This window comes from Castanea sativa, chromosome 1 (genome assembly GCF_040712315.1).
Source record: "Castanea sativa cultivar Marrone di Chiusa Pesio chromosome 1, ASM4071231v1".
NCBI lineage: Eukaryota > Viridiplantae > Streptophyta > Magnoliopsida > Fagales > Fagaceae > Castanea > Castanea sativa.
In genome coordinates, this window is record NC_134013.1 from 3020377 (window position 1) to 3044958 (window position 24582).

The window sequence follows — 24582 nt, forward strand, 5'->3', positions numbered from 1 at the left end:
AATAAAAATAAAAACTCATCTCATTTTATCAAGGGCGCAAACATGACATCATATGTTACAAATAATGCATATTAGTATCACAATCCGGGAAGATATCAATACCAATGATTCATATTTAAAATGTTATAAATTCAAACAAACATGATTTTTTTTGCTGAATAAACAAACATGATTGTTAAGAAGATAAGAAAAACAGATATCTAGTTGAGGAAGTCAACTATAGATAGGACTTCTTTTTCACTTTTGTAATTTGTTTAGGTAAGAATAGTACTGCAACTTTATTAAAATAAAGAGAAATTTAATACTGTATTTTCTGAGCCATAGCGGACTCAATTATGATTTGAATTTTCCTTTATTTAAAGTAACAAAAGTGTACCAGACTAATTCAAATAGGCAACCCAACCAAACGGAGAGAGAAAATGGAAGATCCCTACTGGTTTAGCTTTGCTCTGATAATTATTTTCTCCATTTTTCTCAAGCTCTTCATAAAAAACAAGAAATCAGCAACAACAATCAAGAAGAACCTACCTCCAAGCCCACCATCTCTCCCTTTTATTGGTCACCTTCATCTTTTCAAACAACCAATCCAGCGATCTCTACAAACTCTTTCACAAAACTACGGCAACATCTTACTCCTCCGATGTGGTACCCGTACAGTCCTCTTAGTCTCTTCCCCTTCAGCCGCTGAAGACTGTTTCACCACAAACGACGTCGTCTTCGCCAACCGTCCGCACTCGCTTGCCAACGATCACTTCAACTACAACTACTCCACAGTAGCTGTAGCTCCCTATGGTGATCTTTGGCGCAACCTTCGCCGTATCATGACGCTTGAGATACTCTCTTCCTCTCGTATCAACATGTTTTCGAGTGTTAGACAAGAAGAGGTCAAGTTACTACGTGAAAAACTCATGCAAAGTTGCGGTAAAGGCACAAGAAAGATTGATTTGAAGTCTAAGTTTGTGGAGCATTCTTTCAATGTCATGACAATGATGATAGCTGGGAAGAGGTATTTCGGAGAGGACGTGGAAGATGAAGAGGAAGCAAAGAGAATTCGTGGTGTTATTAGGGAATCGGTGGATTTATGTGGAGCAACAAATATGGGAGATTTTTTGCCATTTTTGCAATGGATGGATTTGCTGGGTGTGGAGAAGAAGATGGTGGGGTTGATGAAAAAGATGGATAGGTTTTTGCAGGAACTGGTTGATGAAAATCGTGGAGCTGGAAGCGAGGCAGAGGTGAAGAAATTGATGATACATAACTTGTTGAAGTTGAAAGAAACAGAGCCAGAGTTTTACACAGACGAAATCATCAAGGGAATAATTATGGTAATTTACAAATCCTATTCTTCTTTGGTTTTTGAAGAATTTTATTGAAACAAATGATTGGTCATATATGATTCTCAAAAAAAAAAAAAATTTGTATGGTTAATGTGTATATTAGGTAGTGTAATGCTCTTGTTTGTTACGGGGTAAAGTGAAATCAATTGCAATTATTGCCACTCTTGTTTGTAATACTTTAAAGGAATATAACTCTTTTGTACTACATTTTATGTTTCATTTTTTTTTTCATTTTAAATTTTGGCTATTTTATAAAGAAAGTTAAATAAATATATGATAAATTGTGATTGGTAGAACATAAAGTGGAATACAAAATGTAGTACAAAGAATTTGTATTCGCGTTAAAGTGGAATCAATTGTATTCATTGTCACCTCTTTTTGTAACACTTTTGTAGCTAAATTTATTAATGGTTTTAGCATTTTTATTTTTGAAAATACTACGAATTTCTTTTAGGAAGAAAACATATTACGAAATAATGTGATATAATATAAATCATTCTATATAAATCTTATAAATTGACATCTTACAAACAATAAAAAAGTAATTCAAACACTAATTTATTATATTTTAGGTGTGATATTAATCATATGAAATGTCACCTTAGTTAAAACAATATTGATAGCAATTTTAGTATTTTAAAAAAATATATATGAATTTTATTTATTACGTTGTTGATACTTGGTATACATAATAATTACCTCTACTACCATCTTAAATTGTAAGCTTTTTGTAGCAAAATTGGTAGTAGTTACTAACTGGGGTCTTCAGGAATTCAGCTGAATTTGTAATTTTAATTGGTATATCCAAATAGGACTTGAGCATACCTTTCTTACCCAGCTTACTTTTGTAGGTGCTGCTAGTAGCAGGGATTGATACTTCATCAACTACCTTAGAATGGGCTATGTCACTATTGCTCAACCATCCAACTGCAATGGAAAGGGTCAGGGCTGAGATAGATGCTAATGTGGGACAAGGCCGCCTTTTGGATGAACAAGACTTACCAAAGCTACATTATCTACAAAATGTAATTAGTGAGACACTCCGTTTGTACCCACCAGTTCCTCTTCTTGTGCCACATGAAGCATCTAAAGATTGTGTAGTAGGCAATTATGATGTGCCTCAAGGAGCAATGTTACTGGTCAATGCTTGGGCAATTCATAGAGACCCTAAGGTTTCGGTGAACCCAACAGAGTTTATGCCAGAGAGGTTTGAAGGGTGGAGTGGTGAGGGGTATAGGCTAATTCCATTTGGTGCTGGAAGGAGGGGATGTCCTGGGGCTGCATTAGCTAACCGGGTGATTGGATTGGCATTGGGATCTTTGATTCAATCATTTGAGTGGGAAAGAACTGGTGAAGAGGAGGTTGACATGACTGAATATTTAGGCCTCACCATGCCCAAGGTCAAGCCTTTGGAGGCAATGTGCAAAGTAAGGGAACCAATGCCTCAGCATTCTTCAATGGATGCCATCATCTAAAAGTCCCCCAACTAAATTAATTGGACTCATGAAATCCTATGATTAAGAATGTCCACACAAAAAAATAAAATAAAATAAAATTGTGACCACAACTTAGATGTAGTTGATTGTATGTAATGATGGTGGAGAAAAGTTTATTAGTCTATGTGAAAGTGACAAGTAGTCACTCACACTTAATTGTTACAAAAATTGTGACACAAAAATTGTGGTTCTAAAAAAATCTATATGAGATTCTCTCAATGCAAATACTTCTTATATGCGTAAGTCCAATAATCAAAGATTGACATACTAGTTTTTAAGATAAAAACTGAATTCCTTTCTGCAATAGAATTTGTATATCAAGAATTGCGGTCAATATTTTCACAGTAGATGTAATTGTGAAATCATATTTTGGGGGTTATGCAGCAGTTAGTCCATAAAGGAACCTAACTAGGACGGTAAGTTTTAGTTTTTCAAGTCTTAAGAGTGGGTTGGAGTTTTTGGTCTATTTGATTTATTGAGCCTATAATAGACTCAGTCTCTTATGAGTGTGTTCAAAGACTTGGAACAAAGGGCTTGTTTGGATTGAGAGTGGAAAGGAGAGAGAGCGGAATAGAATAATGTAGAATTAGCTAAAAAATAATAATCTTGGGCAAATTCTACCCCCATCCCTCCTCAATCCAAACGAAAAATTAAGAGTTTCATTTCTTTCTTTCTTGAGAGGGACAGGATTCTATAACAATTCCAAAAACCTAAATCTTATAAGTGCTGTCTACCAATCCTTTCCCATTATTCTCTCTTCTTACATGCAGCCTGGGATGTGTGAGTCATCAATTCAGTTTTTGCTTTTAGTGATTCATTATCTATTATTGCCACCTACAATCCATCTACTACAAGTCTACGAGGTATGGGGTTTCCAAACTTAAAAACTTTTGTATCTTTTTAATTTCTTTTTTAGTTCTGAACACGTGTGGAGGTCTGAAACAACTGGTTATTACTTTTTTTTTTTTCTTTAATTCTTTCCTGTGACATCTTCTTTTTATATTTATTTATTTGCCTGTGGGCTGTGACATCTACCTATACAATGAATTCTTCTAAGAGCATCCACATTCATTTTTCTTAATTCTATCCTATTTTACCATTCAAAAAGTCACTTTATCAATTATACAATACAATTTTGCAACACTTCCACATCCAAACTTTTATTTTCCTATCCTACTCATTAAAATATTATTTCTATACAATAAAATAATATATCAAACAATCATAAACACAACAACTTTTATTTTCCTATCCTACACACACCTGACACCATCACCACCACCACCACCAGCGGTGACCCACACCTCAACACCCAAAAAAAAAAAAAAAAAAACCACACCATGAACACAACAACACCACCTCCACCCTCTCTGTCAACACCAAAAAAAAACCCACAACCAAAACAACACAACCCCCAACACCACCCTCTCTGATCATCAACACCACCCTCTCCGATCATCAACACCACAAAAAAAAAAAAAAAAAATACACAGCAACCCACCTCCACCCAGCACCACCAAAAAATACACAGCAACCACCACCGATTTACGCCGGCAAACTCAGACCCACGGCGAGCACCCCTGATTTCGTTCAACCACCCAATCGCCACTCCAAAACCCATTCCAAAAATCCAACCCAATCAATCCAAACCAACACCGATGCATGTCGCCGCCGTCAACCAGAGAGAGAGAAACCAAGCCACGTCGCCGCCGTTAGCCAGGCCGATCTGCCGTGGTGTGGTGTTTATGGGTTTTGGGTCTGAAGACTGAAGAGAGAAGGAACAGATCAGAGAAATAACGAGAGAGAGAGAGAGAAAGAAAGAATAGGAATTGTTTAATAAAAAGGAGGAGAGAGAGAATTAAATACTACTATTTTCATTTACCATTCAGCTACAGTGCATTCTACATTTAGAATTACACTGTAGCTGAATTGCAAAAAAATTTGCAATTGTTGGGTTTTACCATAATCGATGGAGTGCTGTTTTTGGGCTTCAATTGCAAATTGAGCTTACATTTGTCATATGCCCTATTCAATGTGGATGCTCTAAGTGATGGACCAGACTAACAGTAATGTGCTGCCTGAAGCATGAGTGTAAATGGGCCCCAAGCCCATTCAACCACACAACTATTAACCACACTTGTACTGGAATTCATGGAGGGGGAAAAGAAAAACGAATGCCATCCTCATAATGTTAGTAATTTAGTTTGTAGTATTTTAAATCTTAAAGTAGGTTTTGTTCATGTTGTTTTCGTTGGGTTAAAAATGCCACCCACATTTTCAATTTTCCCTAGAAAAATCACTGCACATTTTTCTTTTTAATTTTTTTTTTACCTATTTTAATTTTGATGATATTGAATTCTTACATATGTTTGGAACGAATGGAGAAGAGATGAGAGTAAAGACAAAAGTATTTAAATATATTAAAATATTATAAATTCAAACAAACATGATTATTGAGAAGAAGAAAAAAATAATGGTGAGAAAGTCAAATACAAGACTTCTTTTTCCGCTTGTAATTTGTTTAAGATGATACTCAACTTGTTGCAAATAGTTTTAAGAACTGGAATAGACAAAAAAGAGAAAAGATGACTGGTTCCTAATTTTTTGGTTCGATCAGAGTTCGACCAATGATTATGAATAATTTAATTTATAGTTTTAAAAATATATAAAAATAATTTATATTAAGTTTATAATTAAAAATATATATTGAAAGATATCTACCATTTTTAAATAATTTTTATGTAAAGTTTCACATCTTATTTCCTATATAACAAAATCTGTTGCTTGATTCTTAAAACAAGAAACTTAACAGTTAATTAAGCTTCACTTAAAAAAATTTATTAAAAAAAAAAAAATTCACTTGAAATTTAGACCCACCCCGCCAATTACCTAACACCTATGCTTCTCTTTGGTCTGTCGACCCACCATCATTTACTCTTGTCTCACTCCCAAGTCCTACCCTCATTTACTTTCAGAGATTCACACCTACCAGAGATTCAAAATACCATCCTCTCGTTCCAAATCCAAATCGCTTTTCCTCTGTCTTTTAAATCCTCACAGAATATATTCAGCTTGGACGGTTCTCTCTCTCTCTTTCTCTGCAACGCATAGCTCTTCCCCTATATCTACTTTCTCATCTTTTTGTTAGTTTTTCATTTGATTGTCACCCTTAAATTTAAGTTTTTCCCAATACCCACTTCACCCACAAATGAAATTTTCTCCAGCTCTCATTTCCTCACAGATTTAAGGTTCTTGTGCTATTAATCAGAGACTGAATAAGATGAGAGAGACTAAGAAGTGGTGCCATTTCAATCAATATTGCTGCGTTTTTGGTGTTTTAAGCGAACCACTCCATAACCAGTTGAACCGTTTTGGTTCTCGATTTTTGTGGTTGAACTGTCCGGTTCCGGTTAAACTAACCAAATTAGTAACTATTTTACTATTTAATTTATTTTTACTACCGCTTAAAAGTTTTACTGCATTTTTTAATAATATTTCAACTAATAATCGAATTCTAAACTATGTATAATTCCTCACCATCTTACAACTTCTATGTCACGTAAAATGTTGTAACTTTTGTCAAAATTATCCTGCGAGCCAAACAATTAGCTTACAAGTCAACCTATAATTAACTAATATTTTCTCACCCACAATTCCTTCTCCTATTCTCAACACGCAAATAATTTTTTAATACAAGTAGACAACCCACCTAAACATGTGAACGGAGAGAGAAAATGGAAGAAGATCCCTACTGGTTTAGCTTTGCTCTGATATTTATTTTCTCCATCCTTCTCAAGCTCCTCATAAAAAAGAAGAAATCAGCAACTATAATCAAGAAAAACCTGCCTCCAAGCCCACCATCACTACCCCTTATTGGTCACCTTCATCTTTTCAAACAACCAATCCAGCGATCTCTACAAACTCTTTCACAAAACTACGGCAACATCTTACTCCTCCAATGTGGTTCCCGTACAGTCCTCTTAGTCTCTTCCCCTTCTGGCGCCGAAGACTGTTTCACCACAAACGACGTCGTCTTCGCCAACCGGCCGCGCATGCTTGCTAGCGATCACTTCAACTACAACAACTCCACAGTTGCTGTTGCTCCCTATGGTGATCTTTGGCGAAACCTTCGCCGTATCATGACGCTTGAGATACTCTCTTCCTCTCGTATCAACGCGTTTTCTAGTGTTAGACAAGAAGAGATCAAGCTACTACGTGAAAAACTCATCCAAAGTTGTGGTAAAGGTATGATAAAGATTGATTTGAAGTCTAAGTTTGTGGAGCATTCTTTTAATGTAATGACAATGATGATAGCTGGGAAGAGGTATTTTGGAGAGGACGTGGAAGATGAAGAGGAAGCAAAGAGAATTCGTGGTGTTATTAGGGAATCAGTGGATTTATGTGGAGCACCAAATATGGGAGATTTTTTGCCATTTTTGCAGTGGATGGATTTGCTGGGTGTGGAGAAAAAGATGGTGGGGTTGATGAAAAAGATGGATAGGTTTTTGCAGGAACTGGTTGATGAAAATGGTGGAGCTGGAAGCGAGGTACAGGTGAAGAAATTGATGATACATAACTTGTTGAAGTTGAGAGAAACAGAGCCGGAGTTTTACACCGACAAAATCATCAAGGGAATTATTATGGTAATTAACAAATCCTATTCTTATTTGGTTTTTGAAGAGCTTTTTTGAAACATATGATTGGTTATATACAGCCCTCTTGGCTTTGGTTCAAATGATTTCTCTGAAAAAATCACAAATTAATACTTTCTTACTCAAACAGAGTATGATATCTACATTTTTTTGAAATGTCCACGCGTTAGTGTGTGTGTGGTCAATGTGTATTAGGTAGTGTACAATAATGAGTGCTCTTGTTTATTATTTGTTAAGTGAAATGAACCGCATTCATTCTCATGACACTTTTGTGGCTGAACTTAGTAGTAGTATTAGTATTTTTCCTTTTTGAAAAAATTACAAATTTTTGTTGGGAAGGGAAAATACTATAAAATGATGTGTTGTAACATGTATTATTCTATATAAATCTTATAAACTAACATGTTACAAATTATGAAAAAGTAATTCAAATACTTGTTTATTATATTATTGAAGTGATACTTTATAATAAAATTGATATAAATTTTAGTATTTTTTAAAAAATATATGAATTTTGTTTATTTTGTAATTGATACACACTAATTACCTCTGCTACTACCTCAAATTGTAAGCTTTTGTATGGCAAAATTGGTAGCAATTACTAACTAGGGCCTTTAGGACTTCAACTCATTTGTAATTTGTAAATCTAGAGATAATAGGACCTGATCGAGCATACCTCTTTTTACCTAGTTGACTTTTGCATATTTATTTTTGTAGGTGCTGCTAGTAGCAGGGACTGATACTTCATCAACTACCTTAGAATGGGCTATGTCATTATTGCTCAACCATCCAACTGCAATGGAAAGGGTCAAAGCTGAGATAGATGCAAATGTGGGACAAGGACGCCTTTTGGATGAACAAGACTTGCCAAAGCTACATTATCTACAAAATGTAATTAGTGAGACACTTCGTTTGTACCCACCTGTTCCTCTTCTTGTGCCGCATGAAGCATCTGAAGATTGTGTAGTAGGCAATTTTGATGTGCCTCAAGGGGCAATGTTATTGGTGAATGCTTGGGCCATTCATAGAGACCCTAAGGTTTGGGTGAATCCAACAAAGTTTATGCCAGAAAGGTTTGAGCGGTGGAATAGTGGCGAGGGGTATAGGCTAATTCCATTTGGTGCTGGAAGGAGAGGATGTCCTGGGGCTGCATTGGCCAACCGGGTGATTGGATTGGCATTAGGTACTTTGATTCAATCATTTGAGTGGGAAAGGATTGGGGAAGAAGAGGTCGACATGACTGAATATTTGGGACTCACCATGCCCAAGGTCAAGCCTTTGGAGGCAATGTGCAAACTAAGGAACCAATGAACAGTGCATTTAAATTTATGAACAGTCATTTTTGTAAACAATAACTTTTTTATTATTTTTTTATTATTTTCAGTTTACAACAAAATAAGCGGTATCCAAACGGATCCTATGTAAAAGTGACAAGTAGTCACTCACATTTAGTTGTTGCAAAAATTGTGACACAAAATGTGTGGTTCTAAAAAAAATTATATACAAAACTCTCTCTCTCTCTCTCAATGCAATTACTAGCTTTTTATCTGCGAAGTCCATTAATCAAAGACTGAACACACTAGTTTTAAGACAAAAACAGAATTACATGTTGCGAATAGTATTTGTATAGCAAGAATTTCGGTCTTCGTAGTTCTAACAATATATTCTTCTAGTAGATGTAATTGCAAAATCATATTCGAATATGATTTAAGTTTTAAGTTTAAAATGTTTGTGTCCTGGGCCTCTTGGTTATGTAGAAGCTAGTCCATAAAAAAACCTAACTAGGACGGTGATTTTTAGATTGTTAAGACTTAAGAGTGGGCTGGAGTGGACTGGAGTTTTTGGTCTATTTGATGTATTGAGCCCATAATAGACTGTTAGTCTTATGAATGCACTATTAGCGTGTTCAAAGACTTGCGAGCATAAAGAGTAATTTTAAGGAGTGGGTTTAGAGGTTGTTAAGACCTCATAAATTATGATATTAATGAAATTTTAGGTTTGAAATTTTTTGCTAACATCTTCAGGTCACCCAAGGAATTCATCCTTGTAGTAACTTGGTGTTTGTGGGATAGGGCACATTTCTAAGAGAATAGTCAAATACTCAAAAATGTTTGAATGCTTTGTTTGTCAAAAAAAAAAAAATTGTATTTAACATTTTTTTTTTCCTCTCTTCAAACAAAGCCCAAAGTATTCATAAACAGTTACATTCATTTATTACCCCACTCATGTAGATAGATGTTATTGACTAAATAGAAACAAGAAATATATATTAGCATAAAGAACTATATTTTTAAAATGATATAAATTAATAAAAATAATGTAGACTTTTCAGCTCCAGGCAAACCATCCGAGACCAATGATCTCTATCTATAAATGAGAAACTCTATAATAAGTAACTTCTCAGTCTTCAGAAAGAATAGAGTAATAGTAATAGTATTAGTACTAGTACTAGTACTAATACTAATGGAAGGAGCTCCCTGGTTTATTTTTGCACTTTTATTTGTCTTCTTACTTGTAGTTTCAAAGTTTGTCTTCAAATTCAAAAGACTTGCAAACCCAAGAAACCTCCCTCCAAGCCCACCTGCCCTACCTATTATAGGTCATCTCCATCTCCTTAAAGAACCCCTTTACCGTACTCTACATGAACTCTCTGAGAAATATGGCCATATCTTATTTCTCCGATGTGGGACGCTTAAAGTCCTTGTAATCTCATCACCTTCAGCCGTAGAAGAATGCTTCACAAAGAAAGACATCATCTTTGCGAACCGCCCTCACATGCTAGCCGGGAAGCACCTTAATTACAACTACAAAACGATAGGGTTCTCCTCCTATGGTGACCACTGGCGAAACCTCAGGCGCCTCGCAACCCTAGAGCTCTTCTCTACTAGCCGCCTCGCCATGTTTACCAGCGTTCGCCAAGACGAGGTTAAACTATTGGTGAAGCAACTGTTTCAAGACTCCTCTAGAGAGAAACCAACAAAGGTTGAGCTGAGACCAAAGCTTTTGGATCTTAGTTTCAATATCATACTGAGGACAATAGCTGGGAAGCGATATTATGGGAAGGAAGTGGTGGACCAAGAAGCCAAGCAGTTTCAGATCATCATGAGGGAGGTGACAGAGCTTCTAGGGAGTTCAAATTTAAATGATTTTTTTCCAGTGCTACAATGGGTGGATTTTCAAGGGTTGGAGAAGAGGATGGTGATTTTAAAGAAGAAAATGGATAGGTTCTTCCAAAATCTCGTTGATGAGCACAAGAGAATTAGAGGTTGTTCTTCTAGTCAAAGTGTTAATGAAGTGACAAAGATGACATTAATTGATGTTATGTTATCACTGCAAGAGATAGAACCGGAATTCTATACCGACGAAATCATCAAAAGTGTTATACTGGTAAGTATATGTCTTTATCAGTTAAACCCAAAAAAGTGAGACATTATGCTGTAAGCTCCAACAGATGATGAATTATTGGTTGCTACTTTTTGGTATCATTGTCCTGCTATAGTGTTGATCTAATCTTCAGCCCGATGAATAAGATTATCAAGATCTTCTACCATTAAAAAGCCAGAAAAAAAGTCTTGATAAAGTTCTCTTGGTAATTAGTCTTGATAAAGTTGTCCATTAAAAAAAGAATTATCACCGCTAACAAGCACAATTTTTTTTTTTTTTGAGATAAAGCACAAGTTAATTATAAATGGAAAATACTTGAGCAACAAATTATTTTATAAACTATGTGAGTATGTTAGAATGGCTTGAATTGTCAAATTTGGTGGATTGACATTAGCCAACAGATCATTAAATGCATTAGCCAATAAACCATCAGGAAGTATTTCATGCGTGAAGAAATGCAAGAAGTTGCATTTAATGTTGCAATATATTGACTTCTTTGATAGAAGTCTTGCATTGTTCTCTTCTGTTGGAACACTTGACATGCCATGCTTCACCTTTATGGTCGAAATGTATGACTCATTGATATTCATGAATTATCAAGGAACTACACCTGAGCAAACCAATTTGTGCTAGCCGAAATGTGTGACTCCCTTGGCAATAAATGCTAGCCATTTTTGTTGACTTGATAAGTTTCATGATGGTGATATTTTGGCTGAAGTGTAGTTATAAATAGAGGTGGAGCAAATGAGTTCAAAGAGCATGTAAGCTACGGATTGCGGGTTCTCTATTTATTTGGGAGAGAACTAAGAGTGTATTTAGAGTTTGGGTTGTGAGAAAGTGTCTTCAAGTTGTTATTGTAATTTTTACAGTTATAGTAAAATTTATTATGTCGCCACCTGTGGACGTAGACATATTGTCGAAGCACGTAAATTCCTTGTGTCATATTTTCTTCACTCTTATTTAAACCTTGTGTTAAAGTCAAATAATTTCATCCAATTTTCACAACAACTGGTATTAGAGCTCCAGGTTGATTTATTCAATGGAGATCAACGCTTCTATTGCCAAGATAGACGTAGTTAAGTTTAACGGAACTGGTAACTTCGGTTTATGGCAAAGAAGGGTGAAAGATCTGTTGGCACAACAAGGTTTGGTGAAGGCTTTGTACGGGAAAACAAAGAAACCAGAGACGACAACGGATGACGAATGGGAAGAACTCAATATGAAGGCGGTCAGTACAATTCAATTATGTCTGGCAGATGAGCTTATGTACGATGTCATGGATGAGGTGTCTACTGCAGCTATATAGTTGAACTTGGAGAGTCGGTATATGTCCAAGTCCCTCACAAATAAACTTAATCTTAAGCGAAAGCTATATGAGCTTAAGATGGCAGAGGGTACAGATTTGGCTCAACATGTCCACATGTTCAAAAAAATTATCAGTAACTTGTTGCGGATCGATATAAAATTCGATGATGAAAACAAGGCGATGATGCTTTTGTCCTCTCTCCCGGCATCCTACGAACACTTGGTTACAACCCTGCTTTAGGGGAAAGAGACTCTAGAATTTGAAGAGATCTCAGGAGCCCTGTTGGATCACTACCAACAGAAGCAGAATTCGGGTGAAAGTTCTAGTGAATGGCTTATGGTAAAAGGTAATCAAGAACATGGAAGGAAGAAAGATAGAGATCACAATTCTGCTAGGGGTTATAGTAGATCCAAATCCAAAAGCAAGACAGTGAAGTGCTATAAATGCCAAAAGAAGGGGCATTTTAAGCGAGACTGCCCAAAGTGGAAAAGAGGCAAGGACAAAGACAAGGAAAGGTCATCAAGATCTGCAAATGTTGTGGTAGCAGATTCAGATTCAAATGGAGTTTCATCCAGTGCCAACAAGCTAATCGATTCTTGGATTCTAGATTCAGCATGTTCTTTCCACGTGACTCCTCACAGAGATTGGTTCGACACCTACAAATCGGTTAATTGTGGTTCTGTTCTAATGGGCAACGATGCTACTTGCAAAGTTGTTGGAATAGGAACAATTAAGATAAAGATGTTTGATAATGTGGTGAGGACATTAGGAGAGGTACGACATGTTCCAGAGGTGAAAAAGAATTCAATTTCATTGGGAACCCTAGACTCTAATGGCTATTGCTATAAGTCTGAGAATGGGTTAATGAAGATATCAAAGGGCACTATGGTTGTGATGAAGGGGTAAAAAGTATAAGGTAATATCTACAAGCTATTCGGCAATACCATTATAGGTGGAGCTACTGTAGTGACTAAATCTGAGCAGGATGATACACCCTTGTGGCATATGCGACTAGGGCATATGAGTGAGTGTGGTATGAGGGAATTGCAGAAAAGAAATCTGTTGGCTGGAGTTAAGTCATGTAAGTTAGATTTCTGTAAATACTGTGTCATGGGAAAGCAGTGTAGGATGCGATTCAAAATAGCCACGTACAAAACAGAGGGTATATTGGATTATGTACACTCTGATATTTAGGGGCCGGTGCAAGTGGTCTCTAAAGGTGGAGCTCGGTATTTTATGAGTTTCATTGATGATTATTCTAGAAAGGTTTGGGTTTACTTCTTGAAGAACAAGTCCGAGGCATTTGCAAAGTTCAAGAAGTGGAAAGCTGGAGTGGAAAATCAGACTGGAAGGAAGATCAAGTGCCTAAGATCTGATAATGGCACTGAGTACAAGGATGGGGAGTTCTTAAAGTTTTGTGAAGAGCATGGTATCAAGAGACACTTTACAGTACGAAGAACACTCAACAGAATGGAATGGCTGAGAGACTTAACCGGACAATCGATGAGATAGCTAGATGCATAAGACTGAATGCTGGGCTTCCTAAAGTCTTCTGGGCTGAAGCAGTGAACATGGCTTGTTACATTCTTAACCGATCGCCTAGAGCTGCGCTTGATGGGAAAGTTGCTGAGGAGGTATGGACAGGAAAAGAAGTTGATTACTCGTTGATGAGGATATTCGGGTGTCCAGCCTATATTCATATTCCTATCGAAGAAAGGTCAAAGCTTGATTCAAAATCCAAGAAGTGTATTTTTCTTGGGTTCGAGAAAGGTGTAAAAGGGTACAAGCTTTGGGATCCAGTGGCATAAAAGATGGTGATTAGCAGGGATGTGGTGTTTGACGAGAAGTCCATGATAAAAGACTTCAGAAAGGAAGAAGAGTCTCAAGAAAAGGGAAGCAGTATTAACAGCAATAGATCAGTGGTGCAGGTGGAGTTAGATGAAGTGGAGTCTCAGCTAGAAAATGAACCTCATAATAGTGATTAAGAAGATCACAACATGATATCAGAATGGCCTAAACGCAACATAAGACCACCAGTCAGGTATGGTTTCGAAGATCTTGCTTCTTATTGCTTAGTAATTAGTAGCGGGGATCCCTCCACTTTTCAGGAAGCAATTGATAGCTCTGAAAGGGACAAGTGGATGGAAGCTATGGTGGAGGAGATGGAGTCCTTAAATAAGAACAAGACTTGGGAGTTGTCAAAACTTCCAAAGGGAAAGAAACCGATAGGTTGCAAGTGGGTGTTCAAAAAGAAGGAAGCAATATCAGAAAAGGAAGGAGAATGGTTCAAAGCAAGATTGGTAGCAAAGGGATATTCACAAAGACATGGGATTGACTGCGATGAGGTTTTCTCACCTGTGGTCAGGCATACTTCTATCAGGGTAGTGCTGGCTTTGGTAGCACATCAAGATCTGGAATTAGAGCAATTGGATGTGAAGACGACATTCCTTCATGAGAATTTGGAGGAAGAAATCTTCACGAAACAACCAGAGGAGTTCAAGAAACCTGGTACGGAGAATCTTGTCTGCAAATTGAAAAAGTCACTCTATGGGCTTAAAGAATCTCCCAGACAATGGTGCAAGAGGTTTGATTCCTATATGATTTAGATTCATTATACCCGTTGTGAGTATGATTGCTGCATATATGTTAAGATGCTTGATGATGGTTCTTACATTTTCTTGTTACTGTATGTTGACGACATGTTAATTGTTGCAAAGAGCATGTATGAGGTTGACAAGTTAAAAGCTTTATTGCACAAAGAGTTTGACATGAAAGACTTGGGTACTGCTAAGAAAATTTTGGGTATGGAGATTCGCAGGGATAGGGAGTCAAGAAAGTTGTGGATATCTCAGAAGAACTATATCAGAAAAGTTCTTGAAAAATTCAACATGCAAGATGCTAATCCTGTAAGCACCCCATTGGCGAATCACTTCAAATTATCTAGTAGTCAGTGCCCGAAGAATGAAAAAGAAATTGAAGACATGTCAAAGGTTCCATGTGCAAGTGCAGTTGGGTGTTTAATATACGCGATGGTTTGCACTAGGCCGAATTTGGCTTATGCAGTGAGTATTGTTAGTAAGTACATGGCAAATCCAGGTAGAGAGCACTAGAATGCAGTAAAGTGGATATTCAGATACCTTAATGGAACCGCAGGATATGGGATTCTGTTTACGAGGCAACATGGGGATAATCCAGTGGTAGGATATGTGGATTTAGACTATGCAGGCCATATAGATGACAAAAGGTCTACAACAAGTTATGTGTTCAAACTGTCGAAGGGACTATTTGTTGGAGATCCACACTACAATCCCTAGTAGCCATGCCTACTACAGAAGCTAAGTACATGACGGTAGCTAAAACTACAAAGGAAGCACTGTGGTTGAAAGGGCTAGTCAAAGAGCTTGGTTTGAACCAAGGAGGAGTACAGTTGCATTGTGACAGTCAAAGTGCCATTTACTTGGCAAAACATCAGGTTTATCATGCTAGAACAAAGCATATTAATGTGAGATTCCACAAGATAAGGGAGTTGACTGCTACAGGTGAAATTATTCTTGAGAAGATTGACACTTCAAAGAATGCAGCTGATATGTTGATGAAGCCAGTACCTACAAGCAAGTTCAAGCACTACTTGGACTTGATCAGTGTTTGTGGCTTGTGATAGCTCGTAGGGGCTAAGGTGAAGGCGATTGAAGAGATTATTTGGTGAAGCTTGATACAATTCAAGCCAAGGTGGAGATTTGTTAGAGTGGCTTGAATTGTCAAATTTGGTGGATTGACATTAGCCAATAGATCATTAAATGCATTAGCCAACAAACCATCAGGAAGTATTTCATGCGTGAAGAAATGCAAGAAGTTGCATTTAATGTTGCAATGACTCATGGCTGAATATATTGACTTCTTTGATAGAAGTCTTGCATTGTTCTCTTCTGTTGGAACACTTGACATGCCATGCTTCACCTTTATGGCCGAAATGTATGACTCATTGGCATTCATGAATTATCAAGGAACTACACTTGAGCAAACCAATTTGTGCTAGCCGAAATGTGTGACTCCATTGGCAATAAATGCTAGCCATTTTTGTTGACTTGATAAGTTTCATGATGGTGATATTTTGGCTGAAGTGTAGCTATAAAGAGAGGTGGAGCAAATGAGTTCAGAGAGCATGTAAGCTACGGATTGCATAGGAAGTTAGTGTCTTACAATTTGTCTAAATACAATAGTGGGTTCTCTATTTATTTGTGAGACAATTAAGGGTGTATTTGGGATTTAGGTTGTGAAAAAATATTTTCAAACTGTTATTATAATCTCTACAATTATAGTAAAATTTATTCTGTCGCCTCCCGTGGACGTAGGCATATTGCCAAATCACGTAAATTTCTTGTGTCATATTTTCTTCTCTCTTATTTAAACCTTGTGTTAAAGTCAGATTATTTCACTCAATTTTCACAACAAAGTAATTATTAGTAAGTAAAAATATGATTTTAGTGATAAGTCTAGATAAAAACTAGTAAAATATATCATGTTAATAATTTGTAAAAATATTGTAATATAGTTTATAATATGATGAGTAATTATTAGTAAATAAAAATATGATTTTAGTGATAAGTCTAGATAAAACTAGAAAAAATATATCATGTTAATAATTTGTAAAAATATTGTAATATAGTTTATAATATGGTGAGTAATTATTAGTAAGAAAAAATGTAATGTTAATGATTAGTCTAGATAAAAACTAGTAAAAATATGTCATATTAATAATTTGTAAAAATATTGTTATATAGTTTATATTAGTCTAAATAAATTGACAATTAGCCATTTTACCGTGCACATTATACAATAAAGATTACCTTCACGGTTTAGGTGCATTTTCTACCAATAGAGTGCATAAGGCAATATATCATATTATTATTGCTTTTAGATTTAGTGATTGATACTTATTGTTGGACTCTCTTCTTGCGTGGAATCAATTAATAACTTGTTCTATTGATCAATTAATCTGCTGCCTTAAGGATTTTTGGCTTAGGGTCTAAATAAGATTGAATAATAGTAGAGATACAAAATATTTCACAAAAATTTTTACAAACTGTTGATGTGGTAAGTGATTATTAGTAAATGAAAAAGTGATATTAATGATGTACTTAAATGAAAACTAATAAAAATCACGTTAACATTTTGCAAAAATATTATAAAATATTTCAATCCTTTCTCAGTTTTGTCTTGTTATAACATTTTGGATAAGACTAACATTTTCTATTGTCAATAACAGTTGGGTTTGATGAAAGTTGTGGCTAAAATTTTGGATTTGATCCAGATCTAGATCTGGTGGCTCTTTGGATCCTCACTAAAGTCGCTCTCGTGATGGCTTCTTATGCTTTACTTTTTATACGTCTGGAGCACTTGTAGCAGTGAAGCTAAAAAGCTATATAGCTATTTTAGTTTCACCAAAACATAAAAGATCACCATCCAACAGTGGAGCTATAGCTATTTTTTTTAGAGCTTAGAGCTAAAAAAAAATAATAATAATTTTTTATTCCCTACCCGGTTGTACGTGTGGTTGTGATGGTTGTGTGTAGTAGATATATTATTTTGTTGTAGTAGATATATTATTTTATTGTGATGTTTATATTATTTTATTGTGTTAAAAGTTAAAATAGATCCACTGATGCAGCATGTGTGTAGGTAAAATAGATAAAATAACTTTTTGTGGTGCCAAATAGTTAAATTTTTAGTTCCACTGCTATGAATATTCTTAGAAGCACCGACAACTTTCATTCATTATCGGATTATCCTATATATGTAGATTAGCGTATTACCCACGAGTTCATGACGAAAGTACCATATAAAAATGGGCCTAAGAAATTACCATGATCTGGTTTTGGGAAAAAAATCATTTCTAAACTTATATTTGTTAAATTTTAAATTCAAAATACATTATTAATTATGAACTTAATTATAAATCCATCTTATTTATATTTTTTTTTTTTAAACCATGGTTTTAAAAACCGGTATGGTGAAAAAACCAAAAAAATGACTGATTACTAGTTTTCTAGTCGGTGTAGGGTTCGACCAATAGTCGAACCGGTAACGTCATAAATAATTTAATTAATAATTATAAAATTAAATAAATAAATAATTTCATAGCTGGTCATTTTAACTAAAAAATTAAATAATAGTAAAACATTACACTTTAGCTTACCACAATTCAACCAAAACAAAACAAAAAAAAAACATATACAAGCACCCACAACCCACAAGCCCACTGTACAATATTTTAATTATTTTTAACCTTTCAAATAACAAAAAATAAGTATACCAATGGGTAGTGATATCATTGCCCACTTAATATTTTTTTTCCCCCACACATTCGGCTAAGTGCACCAATAGTGGGTTCCAGTTAGCTCAACTGGTAAAGTCTCTGATGGTTGTACAAGAGACCTGGGGTTCAATCCTCGCCTACACCAAAAATTGATTAGTGGCTTAGTCTGATGATAAAGAGCTATTATCAGGAGCGGATGCCATAGGTTGAAACTATCAAAAAAAAAAAAAAAAAGTGCACCAATGGGTTGTAATATCATTACCCACTTGATCTTTTTTTCCCTCCACACATTCTACACAATAACATCCCAACTACCACACATTTTGAAATCCATTCATCCACACAATTGGTTCAATAATAATTATCTATATATCCCATCTCACTTTTTGCTTTTCATATATATATATATATATATATATCTCTCTCTCTCTCTCTCTCTCTCTCTCTCTCTCAAACTGAAGCAAACAGATCATTGCAAATCTGCTTATCTTTGAGCTTCTTTGGTTCTTCCTCAACACAGATTTAGTAAATCTGATTTTTTTTTGTTCTTTTGAGCAAAAGGTAAGTAAAGTAAATCTAATATTTTTTGGGTCACTGTGGGTGTCTTAGGCTTCACCACTTCATACTTGAGAGAGTATTTTCAAAATCAAAATCTCTCTTCTTAAATCTAAAACAAGAGATCTTTCTTTTTTTCTTTTTTCTTTTTAGATTAAAAAACACAATAGCTGAAGTATTTATGAAGAAATGATAAAACTAGTTTAACTGCACCGGTTTTCGGGGCAGTTTGTACTGTTTGCTCGGTTTTTTATTTATTTTCGATTTTAACTAATAACCGGACCGGATTAAGGTCTAGTTCCGAGTTGAACCGGCCGGTCCGGTCTAGTCCAGTTTTTAAAACTATGAAAAAAACTCAAAATGATATTAGACATATTCATTTATTATTACCATGAAATAAGTACAGGATAACCTAAATTTAAAATCATAAAAACTTATTAAACCAATATAAATGATACCCTATATAGTAAGCTCTCTTTTTTTTCTTCTTCTTTTTTTGCTTTGTAAGAGAAGTTTAGATAAAGATTAAAAATATAGTATAATATTAAACAAATTTGCTAATAAGTGAAACTCAAATTTCAAGTCTAGTTAGTTTATTTTTGGAATATAAACCTTTGTTTTCTTGCAAATAAAATTAATAAGCACAATATCTAATAATTGATTAATTGCATAATTGAGTAGGTCTCAGATCTCTGATGGTGTATTTGTTTGCTATCATCTTTTTCCTTTAATTTTTTAGCTTATTAATTAATTTGCTTATATAAAATTTTTTAAAGTCTCAAATTTTTAAGGATATACTGTAATCAACTTTAGTAAATAAACAATCTACAATCAGCAAAAAATTGCATCTAAACGCACACTCATCTCATTTTATCAAGGGCGCAAACATGACATCATATGTTACAAATAATGCATATTAGTATCACAATCCGAGAAGATATCAATACCAATCATTCATATTTAAAATGCTATAAATTCAAACAAACACGATTATTAAGAAGATAAGAAAAACAGATATTAGATGAGGAAGTCAACCATATATAGGACTTCTTTTCCATTTGTAATTTGTTTAGGTAATTAAGAATAGTACTGCAGCTTTATTAAAATGAAGAGAAATTTAATATTTTCTAAGCCATAGCGGACTCAATTATGATTTGAATTTTCCTTTATTCAAAGTAACAAAAGTGTCTATGTGATGACCAGACTAATACAAACAGAGAGAGAAAATGGAAGATCCCTACTGGTTTAGCTTTGCTCTGATAATTCTTGTCTCCATTTTTCTCAAGCTCTTCATAAAAAACAAGAAATCAGCATCAACAATCAAGAAGAACCTACCTCCAAGCCCACCATCTCTCCCTTTTATTGGTCACCTTCATCTTTTTAAACAACCAATCCAGCGATCTCTACAAACTCTTTCACAAAACTACGGCAACATCTTACTCCTCCGATGTGGTTCCCGTACAGTCCTCCTAGTCTCTTCCCCTTCAGCTGCCGAAGACTGCTTCACCACAAACGACGTAGTCTTCGCCAACCGTCCGCGCTCGCTTGCCAACGATCACTTCAGCTACAACTACTCTATAGTATCTGTAGCTCCCTATGGTGATCTTTGGCGCAACCTTCGCCGTATCATGACGCTTGAGATACTCTCTTCCTCTCGTATCCACGCGTTTTCGAGTGTTAGACAAGAAGAGGTCAAGTTACTACGTGAAAAACTCATGCAAAGTTGTGGTAAAGGCACGAGAAAGATTGATTTGAAGTCTAAGTTTGTGGAGCATTCTTTCAATGTCATGACAATGATGATAGCTAGGAAGAGGTATTTTGGTGAGGATGTGGAAGATGAAGAGGAAGCAAAGAGAATTCGTCGTGTTATTAGGGAATTGGTGGATTTGTGTGAAGCAACAAATCTGGGAGATTTTTTGCCATTTTTGCAGTGGATGGATTTGCTGGGTGTGGAGAAGAAGATGGTGGGATTGATGAAAAAGATGGATAAGTTTTTGCAGGAACTGGTTGATGAAAATCACGGAGCTGGAAGCGAGGCAGAGGTGAAGAAATTGATGATACATAACTTGTTGAAGTTGAGAGAAACAGAGCCAGAGTTTTACACGGACGAAATCATCAAGGGAATTATTATGGTAATTTACAAATCCTATTCTTCTTTGGTTTTTGAAGAATTTTATTGAAACGAATGGTTGGTCATATACAGCCCTGTTACACTGGCTTTGGTCCGTTCAAATGATTTCTCTTAAAAACTCACAAATTAATACCTTGCTTACTCAAACAGAGCATGATATCTACATTTCTTTTGAAATGTCCACACATTACTGTAAGTTTGTATGGTTAATGTGTATTAGGTAGTGAAATGCTCTTGTTTGTTATGTGGTAAAGTGAAATCAATTGCAATTATTGCCACTCATGTTTGTTAATCATTAAAGGGAATATAAATTCTATGTACCCTATTTTATGTTTCACTTTATGTTTCACCAATCACAAGTTGTTATTTTTTTTTTTAATTTTAAATTTTGGTTATTTATAAGGAAAGTTAAATAAATACATGGCAAGTTGTGATTAGTAAAACATAAATTAGAACGCAAAATGTGGTACAGAGAATTTGTATTCGCATTAAAGTGGAATCAATTGTACTCATTTTCACCTCGTTTTGTAAAACTTTTGTGGCTAAATTTGTTAATAGTTTTAGCATTTTTATTTTTGAAAATTCTTGAAAGAAGGAAAAATACTACGAAATGAAGTGTTATAATATAAATTATTCTATATAAATCTTATAAATTGACACGTTACAAACAATAAAAAAAGTAATTCTAACACTAATTCATTATATTTTTGGTGTGATATTAATCATATGGAATATCACCTTAGTTAAAACAATATTGATAGCAAATTTAGTATTTAAAAAAATATATATATATATGAATTTTATATATTATGTTGTTGATACTTGATATACATAATAATTACCTCTACTACTACCTCAAATTGTAAGATTTATTGTAGCAAAATTGGTAGCAGTTACTAACTGGGGTTTCCAGGAGTTGAACTCAATTTGTAATTTTGTATATCCAAATACGACCTAAGCATACCTTTCTTACCCAGCTTACTTTTGCAGGTGCTGCTAGTAGCAGGGATTGATACTTCATCAACTACTTTAGAATGGGCTATGTCACTATTGCTCAACCATCCAACTGCAATGGAAAGGGTCAGAGCTGAGATAGATGCTAATGTGGGACAAGGCCGCCTTTTGGATGAACAAGACTTGCCAAAGCTACATTATCTACAAAATGTAATTAGTGAGACACTCCGTTTGTATCCACCTGTTCCTCTTCTTGTGCCACGTGAAGCTTCTAAAGATTGTGTAGTAGGCAATTATGATGTGCCTCAAGGAGCAATGTTATTGGTCAATGCTTGGGCCATTCATAGAGACCCTAAGGTTTGGGTGAACCCAACAAAGTTTATGCCAGAGAGGTTTGAAGGGTGGAGTGGTGAGGGGTATAGGCTAATTCCATTTGGTGCTGGAAGAAGAGGATGTCCTGGGGTTGCACTAGCTAATCGGGTGATTGGATTGGCATTGGGGACTTTGATTCAATCATTTGAGTGGGAAAGGATTGGGGAAGAGGAGGTCGACATGACTGAATATTTGGGCATCACCATGCGTAAGGTCAAGCCTTTGGAGGCAATGTGCAAAGTAAGGGAACCAATGCCATAGCATTCTTCAGTGGATGCCAATGCCATCATCTAAAAGTCACCCAAGTCAATTGGACTTGTGAAATCCTATGATTAAGAATATCCACACCAAAAAAAAAAAAAAATGTGACCACAATTTAGATGTAGTTAATTGTATGGGGTGGTGGTGTTTTAAAAAAAGTTATAAGTCTATGTGAAAATGACAAGTAATTACTCACATTTAGTTGTTGCAAAATTTGTGGTTCTAAAAAATTCTATATAAAACTCTCTCTCTCTCTCTCTCAATGCAAATACTAGCCTCTTATCTGCGAACTGCGAAGTCCATTAATCAAAGTCTGAGGCAAAAACCGAATTACATGTTTAGTATTTGTGTAGCAAGAATTGCGGTCTTCGTAGTTCATAGCAATATTTTCATCTAGTACAAGTAATTGCCAAATCATATTCGGCCAAGGAAGTTTTATGTTTAAAAAGGTTGTGTCCTGGGCCTCTTGGCTACGTAGAAGTTAGTCCATAAAGGAACCTAACTAGGACGGTGAGCTTTAGGTTGTTAAGACTTAAGAGTGGGCTGGAGTTTTTGGTCTATTTGATGTATTGAGCCCATAATAGACTATCAGTCTTATGAATGCACTATTAGCGTGTTCAAAGACTTGGGAGCTTAAAGTGAAATTTTAAAGAGTGAGTTTAGTAGTTCTAAGATCTCAAGAATTACGATATTTTTGAAATTATAGGTTCGAAATCTCTTGCTAGTATTTTCGAGCCACTCTTAAGGAATTTCTTCCTGTAATAATGTAGTGTATATGAGACAAAGTATATGTCCAAAAGAATAATTAGATATTTAGAAATGTTTGCCAAATAGTTAAATTTTTATTCCATTACTGTGGATGCTCTTAGAAGCACCGACAACTTTCATTCATTATCAAATTATCCTATATAGATATTAGTGTATTGCCCACGAGTTCATGACAAAAGTACCATATAAAAATGGGCCTAGGAAATTACCATGATCTGGTTTTGGGGAAAAAAATCATTTCTAAACTTATATTTGTTAAATTTGAAATTCAAAATACATTATTAATTATGAACTTAATTATAAATCCATCTTATATATATATATATTTTTAAAAAAACCATGGTTTTAAAAACAAGTATGGTGAAAAAACCAAAAAAATGACTGATTACTAGTTTTTCGGTCGAAGCAGGGTTTGACCAATAGTTGAACCGGTAACGTCATAAATAATTTAATTAATAATTATAAAATTAAATAAATAAATAATTTCATAGCTGGTCATTTTAACTAAAAAATTAAATAATAGTAAAACATTAAACTTTAGCTTACCACAATTCAACCAAAACAAAACCAAAAAAATAAAAAAAACATATACAAGCACCCACAACCCACAAGCCCACTATATAATATTTTAATTATTTTTAACCTTTCAAATAACAAAAAATAAGTGTGCCAATAGGTAGTAATATCATTGCCCACTTGATATATTTTTTTCCCTCCACACATTCTGCTAAGTGCGCCAATGGGTTGCAATATCATTACCCACTTGATATTTTTTTCTACACACGATAACATACCAACTACCACACATTTTGAAATCCATTCACACAATTGGTTCAATAATAGTTATGTACATATCCCATCTCACTTTTTGTTTTTCATATCTCTCTCTTCAATAATACTCTCTCTCTCTCTCTCTCAAACTAAAGCAGACAGATCCTTGCAAATTTGCTTATCTTTGAGCTTCTTTGGTTCTTCCTTAACACAAATTTAGTAAATATTTTTTTTTTTTTTTTTGTCTTTTGAGCAAAAGGTAAGTAAAGTAAATCTAAT

The 24582-nt window shown here is 35.0% G+C and overlaps 4 protein-coding genes across 5 annotated transcripts; all 4 read left to right on the forward strand.

Moving 5' to 3' along the window:
* Positions 1 to 385: 385 nt before the first annotated feature.
* LOC142621729 (cytochrome P450 81Q32-like) lies at positions 386 to 3046 on the forward strand. The gene is made up of 2 exons (XM_075795077.1): positions 386 to 1325; positions 2189 to 3046. Exons 1-2 carry the CDS (start codon positions 420 to 422, stop codon positions 2810 to 2812), a joined length of 1530 nt encoding a protein of 509 aa, XP_075651192.1. The 5' UTR covers positions 386 to 419; the 3' UTR covers positions 2813 to 3046.
* Positions 3047 to 6542: 3496 nt separating this feature from the next.
* Positions 6543 to 9010, forward strand: LOC142621761 (cytochrome P450 81Q32-like). The gene is made up of 2 exons (XM_075795116.1): positions 6543 to 7476; positions 8203 to 9010. The coding sequence occupies exons 1-2, from the start codon at positions 6568 to 6570 to the stop codon at positions 8794 to 8796; spliced, it is 1503 nt and encodes a 500-aa protein (XP_075651231.1). The 5' UTR covers positions 6543 to 6567; the 3' UTR covers positions 8797 to 9010.
* Positions 9011 to 9939: 929 nt separating this feature from the next.
* On the forward strand, positions 9940 to 11042 carry LOC142639569 (cytochrome P450 81Q32-like). Its single transcript, XM_075813731.1, has one exon. It carries the CDS (start codon positions 9949 to 9951, stop codon positions 10909 to 10911), a length of 963 nt encoding a protein of 320 aa, XP_075669846.1. The 5' UTR covers positions 9940 to 9948; the 3' UTR covers positions 10912 to 11042.
* LOC142639560 (cytochrome P450 81Q32-like) lies at positions 10741 to 22977 on the forward strand. 2 transcript variants are annotated; one of them, XM_075813725.1, is made up of 3 exons: positions 10741 to 10872; positions 20250 to 21178; positions 22168 to 22977. In XM_075813725.1, the coding sequence occupies exons 2-3, from the start codon at positions 20273 to 20275 to the stop codon at positions 22762 to 22764; spliced, it is 1503 nt and encodes a 500-aa protein (XP_075669840.1). In that variant the 5' UTR covers positions 10741 to 10872; positions 20250 to 20272; the 3' UTR covers positions 22765 to 22977. The 2 variants fall into 2 exon arrangements, with proteins under 2 accessions (XP_075669840.1, XP_075669837.1); XM_075813722.1 differs by lacking the exon at positions 10741 to 10872 and adding an exon at positions 18922 to 19052.
* The last annotated feature ends 1605 nt before the right edge of the window (positions 22978 to 24582 follow it).